This window comes from Cynoglossus semilaevis, chromosome 3, assembly GCF_000523025.1.
Source record: "Cynoglossus semilaevis isolate Cse_v1.0 chromosome 3, Cse_v1.0, whole genome shotgun sequence".
Classification (NCBI taxonomy): Eukaryota; Metazoa; Chordata; class Actinopteri; order Pleuronectiformes; family Cynoglossidae; genus Cynoglossus; species Cynoglossus semilaevis.
This window is the reverse complement of record NC_024309.1, coordinates 12396878-12405490: the sequence shown is the minus strand read 5'-3', so window position 1 is coordinate 12405490 and position 8613 is coordinate 12396878. Positions and strand designations below refer to the sequence as shown.

Genomic DNA, 8613 nt, shown 5'->3' with positions numbered 1-8613 from the left:
TTAAATTAATTCCAGGCTGCCTTCATTTTTATTGTCATTTATTATAAACATATCAAGGTTATCTACTGTACGCTTTTCTAAAGTTTTGGAGGTATTTTTCTTTTTGTAGTTTTGTAATATGCAGTATACTTTAGCTAGATCTCGGCTAACACCCTTTATGCTAATGTGGGCCATTCGGTTACACAAACTGTTTGGTATTTCTCTTTTTAAAACTCAAACTTTTTGCTGTTTTTATCTAAAGTTTTTTATTTTTTATTTTAACAACAGTTTTGTGGGATTTCGGTTTGGATTTAGCTTTTTATTAGCAAACTGTTCTGCCTCTGCAACAATACTACATGGTTGGTGCTGTTGTAAAACAACTGAACAAATATTCTGAAGTATCACAAGAGCAGCAGTGTGGTATTTTTTTCTTTCCTTAAAAAATGGATACAAAATATTTTTTTCCCAACGTCAGCGTTGGCTAAACTAGCCCCGTTTGCACCCCATTAAAAAGGGAGGACGGTGATAAAAGTGGAATAATCCACGTCAATATCAGCAGAGCATTTTAAAGATAGAACGCCCGCCTCAGGCTACGTCTGAAGCACATGCATCAATACTGGCGTCTAATCGTAAACATTTCACTGATGCACGGAGAACAGAAAAGCTTAGTCAATTAATACAGGAATCTGCTGCTCTGCTGTTTCACCGAGCGCCGCCATCTTCAGCTCACTCAATTGAATTATCGGAGGAATGGGACTGTTTGGACTCCATCCACTCTGGGGAACGACCAAGACCCTGATTGGATCTGACGGGACCCCAGAGAGAACCCGAGAATCTCCTACCCACAATCCACCTTCTCAATCAGACAATCAAAACAGCAGCAGACGGCTAATTTAGCCTAATTCTGCGGCAGAGACAGTGAATGTTCCAACACCTGAGTCGGAGAGACACCTCCACCAGATATTGAATTTTTTTTTTTCTTTCTCTCCCGAGTTGAACTCAGTAAATCTCACAGTGGAAACTCCTGGAGACATTGATTAAAGTCCCTATGGCTGGGAGAGCCTGGAGTGGACACTTTGAATGAGGAGCTCAGAAATCAATCTGTGATTAATCAGAGACGGAGAAGTCGACGGGTGTTTTTACACAGATACAGGTCCTAATCTAATCTAATCTGGATCAGAAATATGGATCGTCCCTGCTCAATCTCAACACGAGGTTGGGGGTCCCATGCCTTAACACTTGCTCTAAGGCAGGGGTCCACCTTAGATTGGATTAGATTAGTTTGAATTAAATGAGACTTGATTAGGTTAGGGTTAGATTAGATTAAAACTGAATGAGATTAGATTAGATTAAACTAAATGAGATTAGATTAGATTAAAACTGAATGAGATTGGATTAGATTAAACTGAATGAGATTAGATTAGATTAAACTGAATGAGATTAGATTAGATTACAATAGATTAGATTAGATAAGAACATATTAGATTAGAAGGAAATGAGATTAGATTAGATAAAAATGAATGAGATTGGATTAGATTAAACTGAATGAGATTAGATTAGATTAAACTGAATGAGATTGGATTAGATTACAATAGATTAGATTAGATAAGAACATATTAGATTAGAATAGATTAGTTTAAATAGGATTAGACTAGAGTAAACTGAACGTAATCAGATTACATTATATTACATTACATTAGATAAATAGAGAAACATCTTCATTGATCTCTCATCATGGACATTGGAGATTAGTTTAAATGGGATTAGACTAGAGTAAACTGAATGTAATCAGATTACATTACATTACATTAGATAAATATAGATACAGCTTCATTGATCTCTCATCATGGACATTGATGAGCTGCCAAATACAGTCTTTACTGCAGAGCAGAGCAGTAAAATAATACAATAAGACATTTGGAAAAATAGTATTCAATACAAAATATGAAACACTTGAAATTATTAAAGAAATGGAACCAAAATGAGCAGAATGTTGGCAAATGGCAACAAAGAATGACAAACTGACTGGCACTGACTGGAAGGAGTCAAACGATGACAGACAGAAATGTTCAGCCTGCTGAGCTGAGGGCCCTGCTGTCATCGTCTGTTCTTTCACAGAGCGCAGAGTCGGAGAAGTCTGGCTCTGGAGCCGCTCTGTGTTCTTACCACGGGAGAACAAACAAAAAAAAGAAACATTGGCTGGAGTGAAACTGTTGTTTGCTTTGGAGGAATCACGTAATTTGCTGTGCAGATGTCGGTTCAGAAGATCACGACGTCGCAAAAAAAAAAAAAAAAAACCCAGCAGGAACGGATGAATCAAACCGAGGGGCGGAGCTCATCCAAGGTCCAACAGCCTCGGATTTTAAAAAGTCACAGGAACAAATTTGTCGAGAATATGTTGGATTGACTTTCACACCCTGTGTCCCAGTCAACAGTCTTCATCTGATTTCACTGAAGGTAGGTCCAAGGTAAGGCCCTGGGACCAAACTTGGTACAAACACATGGTATGAATTTCAATCTCAACATAAGAAGAAGAAGAAGATGTTGGGGGTCCCTGGCTTTAAACTTGCTCTGAGGCAGGGGTCTGCCTTAGATTGGATTAGATTAGACTGAATGAGATTAGATTAGATTAATCCCAGTCAATAATACAGCTGTTAAAATGAAATGGATTTGCAACAGACTTCATTTGATTTCACTGAAGGTAGGTCCAAGGTAAGGCCCTGGGACCAAACTTGGTACAAACACATGGTATGAATTTTAATCTCGACATAAAATGTTGGGGGTCCCTGGCTTTAAACTTGCTCTGAGGCAGGGGTCTGCCTTAGATTGGATTAGATTAGACTGAATGAGATTAGATTAGATTAATCCCAGTCAATAATACAGCTGTTAAAATGAAATGGATTTGCAACATGAACGACTTCATTTGATTTCACTGAAGTGCTGTTCAAAGTAAGGCACTGGGACCAAACCTGGCACACTCTTGGTATTCATTTGGCCCTTGACCTTAACATCATTTGTCGGTCCACTGATGCTAGAGTACTTTAAAAAAGAAAAAGAAAAACATGATTTGTCCTTGTTGGTAAATATGCAAAAACAGAAAAAGAAAAAAGAAAAAAAAAGACATTTGTATGCACGGTGATTTAGAACTCCTCTGGTTTTAACAAACTGAATCTCCAACAGAACTTCACACACCTCGGCGCTCCACGCGGTGCACAGCCACATATTTATGAGCAGAAATCAGACTTATTTATGTTTCAAAGGCACGGGTTCAAACATGTTCATGTAGCGCCTCGTCCGCGCGGCACTGCCTCCTGCTGTTGCTGCCACCACGGTCATGTGTGTTCCTGCTGTTTGTGTTGCATTTTGCTGCTGCTTTTCTGCAGTTACTTTTCACTCCCAGCTCTTGCCTCATCTTTGTACATTTTTTTTTCACTTGCATCAGATCCTGTTCAATGAGTACATTACACATCAGATGTGTGAAAATATCATTGAACGGTTGCCATTTTCCCTTATACAGAGTTTAAAAAAAAAATCAAGGTATGTTTTTGGGGGGCGGTATAGAAGATGCTTTGGTCCATCTTTAACTAAACTGAGCAACGATGTATATTTAAACAGAAAGAATAAACCAGCAGCAGGGAGAAACGGGAGCAACCTTGAAAAATCACATCTATTAGCTGGTGCATTACTGGCCTCTAGTGGTGAATATTGATGAGTGTCATAGGTTGTGTAAACAGCAATAACAGTGAAATAGAGGCACTCAGGCGAACGGTGGTGTTAACTGTAGGTAAATTATACCACCCTCGACAGGGCCGGCGTTTATAAAGTGACTCGCCTGCACCGACTTTACTCTAATGAGGGTAATCACCTCCATTCAGCGCCACCCTCGCCTAAAAAAAATCACCAATTTCCCATCAGATAATTGCACATTATAGTCAGAGCAGTTATAAATTCACTGATTGCAGATGAAAACTAATCATCATCAGGTTCACACGCCGTCTCCTGCTGCAATCTGTCATCGTAAATCAAAGCAGAAATGTAAAAAAAAATGAAATGAAGATGTAGAAAAGTCAGTGGTGACGAATGTGAATAAATTCCGTGGACGACAATCCAGAGTGATTCTGCCACGGAGCCAAATTACAGCTGTCTCCCTGTCTCAGTCAAAAGGTCTGATAAACCAATCACACGATAGCAATCAACTTTGCACCTCACAGTCAACTTTAAGAGTCATGAACGTCGGCTGCGATCTAAAAAAAATAAAAAAATAAATGCAACATCATATCCAGCACACACACATCTCTGGATATTTAAAGTTTCATTTAGCTAAATACTAGCCTGTCTGATTTAGTAATTTCTGTATAAAACTCTCATGTGTTTGCTAGTTAGCACCACCTAGTGAAGCTTAACTCATATCCAAAGGTCTTTTTTTAGCTAATTACTATAGATTCAAGTGTTCGGCGTTTCATTTTTATGCTAGTTAGCTGCTAAATTCAAACTTAGACTTAAACTAAAGTTAATGCCAAAATTTAAACTTGTTAAATTTTTGTTTTGTTTTGCTTGACTTTAGTTTCTTTTTTGTATTTTTTCTCTACTTTAGCTATTTTAGCTTTGCTAACATTCTGCTGCCTCTTCAACCTCTTCGAAGCTAATATGCTACGGCTTGTATTGTTCCGACATTTATTTTCATTTTAGCTACAGTTTTGCTGTTTTTATTGTATTTATTCAACAGCCTTTAGTTCCATTTGTCTTAGTTCAAATATATAAGAAAAGTTTATGTTTATGTTGGATTTGTTATAAACATTTATCTATAATGTAAGGCAACGTTTAGCTTGAAATTGTAGTCGTAAATGATCAATGAAACTACAGCCACTATCCCATGATTCCTCACTGTTATGTAAAACATATTAGATTTTTTTTCAATAGTAGTTGGGCAGATACGACAGATACAGTACATAAACATGGACAGAGACAGAGACCAACAGGAAGTACACTGTACAATCAGCGTTAATGTAATTTTGTGAATGTTCTCATTTTTTCTGCACTGGAGCGTCGTCTCTCTCCACTGGGAAAACTTCAATTTCTTTGATGATCCTGTGAGCGATGACGTCGTTGTTCGCTGAAAGCATCCTTCGAGACATTAAATCAAACGGTCCTCCTGAAGGAAACCCAATAAAACCCTGATTAAAATGTGTTTTTAATCATCAGCAGTTAAAGCACTGAAGCCTGTGTTTTCTTTTAAACATCGTTTATGTGACATCTCCGAGGATGACGGAACAAAACCAGGTTTGGTTTGAGAGCATACACCCCGTCCACATCCAACAACAATCCGCCGGCCTCTTGCACGATGACCGCTCCGGCAGCGATGTCCCAGCAATGGATGCCGATCTCAAAAAAGGCCTCCACTGCTCCTGAGGCCACCAGACACATGTTGGTGGCTGCAGTTCCTGATCCACGGAGTCTGAGAAAGAAAATCCATTCAATAAGTTCCTCTAAACCAGTGTTTCCCAAAAAACTTTTTTTCTGGGGACCCAATACAGCTTCTGAGATGATATCATCACAGTGTCGTGGAACTCTCACCCGTGCACTGGGATGCAGAGGATCTTCTGCATGGTGGAGAAGATCTTGTTGACCTTCTCTGGACTCCTGTCAACTCCGTGTTCAGAAATGATGATGGATTTTTTGATCTCTGTCACGGTGATGGAGCAGCGACGTCAGCGAGACGAACAGACGGTAAGGCAACGACAGAGCACGTAAATAACAAAGGTGCAACTTCAGCAAATACTGCAAAAAACCTTTGTACCTTTGACATCCGACACCTGAATGAGCTCGTCGTTACAGAAAGCCCCTTGACCTTTTCTGGCTTTGTACATTTTATCTTCCAAACAGCTGTAGACGATTCCAAACTCCAGCTGAAAAGATGAAAACACGTCACAGCTGAGCAGGAATTCAGAGACAACAGAGGTACAAACTGTAAAACAGGATGTGATGTCACCAACCTCCTTGTTGACGGCAAAGGCAATCGACACAGCCACAAATGGGAATCTGTGGGGAACGTAAATATTGACGATTAATATATAATTTATAATGAATAAATATTCATATGAAATCATTTGTGATTGAGTCAGACTCTTCAAAACTGGTTCCAAGTTAACAATCTCCTGATTGGATACATTGAAACCCACCAATCAGAAACAACAAACCTGATACTATGTGTAAAATACCAGTGATGCCTTAAATGTCCTAGGAAAAACATTGGTCACAGCTAAGCTGAGAAGGTGCGAACAAAGTCTCAATCAAGTCTCAATTTTTCTGAGAACTTTTTGACGTACCCTGGTGAGTAGACAAAACTCTCACTGCCTCTGTGGACCGCCGAGGGGTTGTGAACCTCTTGTTGAAGACCTGAGCTCTTCCTTAACTGACCAGTGAGTCATAAGAATGTTAAGTATCCTCTCTTAAATGAACAGGATCTTCTATCTGAGCTCAGTTAACGTTAACCCCAGAGTGAACCTACAGTTACTGATGAACCGAGTTAATGACGGGGTCCACATATTGATCACTGATTCTATCAACGCCCGAGGTTGGTCTAACCACCGAGAAGACGGCGATCGATGGAAACAACGGATGATACGGAAACAAAAGTGACCACCTACCCGTGAACAAAGTTGGTGGTGCCGTCCACCGGGTCGATGATCCACGTAGGTTTGTCGGTAAGAATACACGCCTCGCCTTTAGCGACCGACTCTTCGCCGATGAAACTGTGGAAAAGAGAAAAAGGTGGAAACAACTTTCTAAAAAAAAATGACAGGATGCAGATTTTTCAGGTTGACGGTCAAAGGTCGGACCAGTGTGTGCCTTCTCCGAACTCCTGTTTCAGTGAACCGATGATGATCTTCTCCACACGTTCATCAGTCTTGGTCACCAGGTCCACGGTACAGCTTTTGGTCATGACTCTGATCTCACTCTCTCCAGCTTTTCTTATTTCCTACACAGGAGAAAGGGTTTCATTGATGGAGTCAAACAACAGTGTTAGCTTTTTTTCATCAGCAAGAAGAACTCCATGTTCTCCTGGAGTACTTGGGTTTCTTCAAAGTCCAGTTAACCAGCCGTACAAACCTCTCCAGCCTTTCTGGCCACTTTTTCAGCGAAGTCGTACTCCCTCTGCCACTGATCGGCCATTTTTGGTAATTTTTCTCACGTCTGTCAGGAGAGCTGCAGAGAGAAAGAGGAATGGTTTTTTGGGTTTTTTTTTTTCTTGGTAAAGATTTTACAACGAATCAATAGAAAAAGCAAAGAAAAGTGACATGTTATTTATCAGAGGTTGAAGGAGGACCACGAACATCAGGAGAGGATGTGAACACACGTGTTACGACACAGTGCTGCTGCTGCTGAGACACAGCCACAACTTCACAGCCTTTGGCTGCAGTTATTAAGAAACAGTGGTTGTTACTTAAGGTGGACCTGGAGAGTTTGTATTTAACTTTACAGTGATGTCAAAATTAAAACACATTTTAAGGCTGACTTTCAGTTTTCTTCCAATGAAATGTTAGATTTATTTTAGCAATTTTTTTTTTTTTGCCAGCATTACTAGCATAATTTTGAAGAAACCGATTACTAGAACTGTAATCTTTAGTCCACCTTTAATGTTTTACGGCTCTGTAAACTAAGGAAACCTTAAATTAATTTGCTACAAAACATCAATTTATTCCAAAACTGACTATAAATACATTGATTTTAGAAGCATCAGGAAAACAGGAGATAAAATGAACATTCAATTACATGCAAAAACCTTGAAAACAAACAGTAAAAAAATGAGCTAAAAATAAATCTACCTGATGAAGTGCAGTGATGGTGTCCAATGAGGCTCCTCGATGCTTTTGAAACGTAAAACTTTGTGTTGCTTTTATGCAGTGCAAAAAAAAGAATCATGACGCAGTGGGAAAACTACTAGCCCCGCCTCCGCGTTTCCTCATAGCAACCTGACGGTACAAAAAAAAAACATTTAGCACCGGCTTGAAATGACTCGCTGCATCGAACATACACCGACTGTAAAGTTGAATGGAAATTTTTTTTGGACTCATCCTGTTAATTCCTGTTCAGTGACTTGGATGAAGAGGAGTTTTTAGGGAGACACGCCCCACGGTTTTACACTCATCTTGAGAACGGGGTGTCAGTCAGACCTGTCAGTTTGATTTGGCAACGACTAACGAGGCCTAATACGTCCTCCTCTTTTGTTTCCTCTTTCATGTAAAAGTACTTGCAAAGGTCTCTGGGTAAGTCGAGCGGTGACTTTCACCTGCCCAGTCTGTCCAGCAGGTGAATAAACCCTGACATTAAGTTCTTAAAGATTAGTCCACTGATTACTGCGCACATGGACGGCGACGTCTAGAGACCACATTCCACCAACAATTTGTTGTTATGACAGGTGACAACACGCAGTTGTATTCACACACAGTAAACTGAGGTTACTGCAGTACTAACACCTCGACGGAGAGGAAGTGAACACATGATAATATTTTGATTGTGATGAAGAAAGCTGCCAAAATCACCACCAAACATGCTGACACTGACAGGATTTACACCAAGGTGGTTTGACTTGGTTCGTTGGATTTTTTTTTTTTTTTTTAAAGGGGAAGGCCC

At 39.8% G+C, this 8613-nt stretch overlaps 1 protein-coding gene across 1 annotated transcript; it reads right to left on the bottom strand.

Annotated features, from left to right (window-relative positions):
- Positions 1-4522: 4522 nt before the first annotated feature.
- On the bottom strand, positions 4523-8156 carry LOC103377371 (inositol monophosphatase 1-like). Its single transcript, XM_017031815.2, has 9 exons — positions 7806-8156; positions 7090-7185; positions 6819-6958; positions 6627-6731; positions 5973-6018; positions 5777-5885; positions 5554-5662; positions 5283-5434; positions 4523-5131 (listed from the first exon to the last, which is right to left on the bottom strand). Exons 2-9 carry the CDS (start codon positions 7150-7152, stop codon positions 5004-5006), a joined length of 852 nt encoding a protein of 283 aa, XP_016887304.1. The 5' UTR covers positions 7153-7185; positions 7806-8156; the 3' UTR covers positions 4523-5003.
- Between the last annotated feature and the right edge of the window lie 457 nt (positions 8157-8613).

What these genes read in the sequence shown, in the direction of transcription:
- LOC103377371 (XM_017031815.2), bottom strand. Translation starts at nt 7,152, where the DNA reads ATGGCCGATCAGTGGCAGAGGGAGTACGACTTCGCTGAAAAAGTGGCC. An exon ending in TGGCCAGAAAGGCTGGAGAG is followed by an intron (nt 6,959 to 7,089) that starts GTTTGTACGGCT and finishes TCTCCTGTGTAG; the next exon opens with GAAATAAGAAAAGCTGGAGA. An exon ending in TTCGGAGAAGGCACACACTG is followed by an intron (nt 6,732 to 6,818) that starts GTCCGACCTTTG and finishes TCTTTTCCACAG; the next exon opens with TTTCATCGGCGAAGAGTCGG.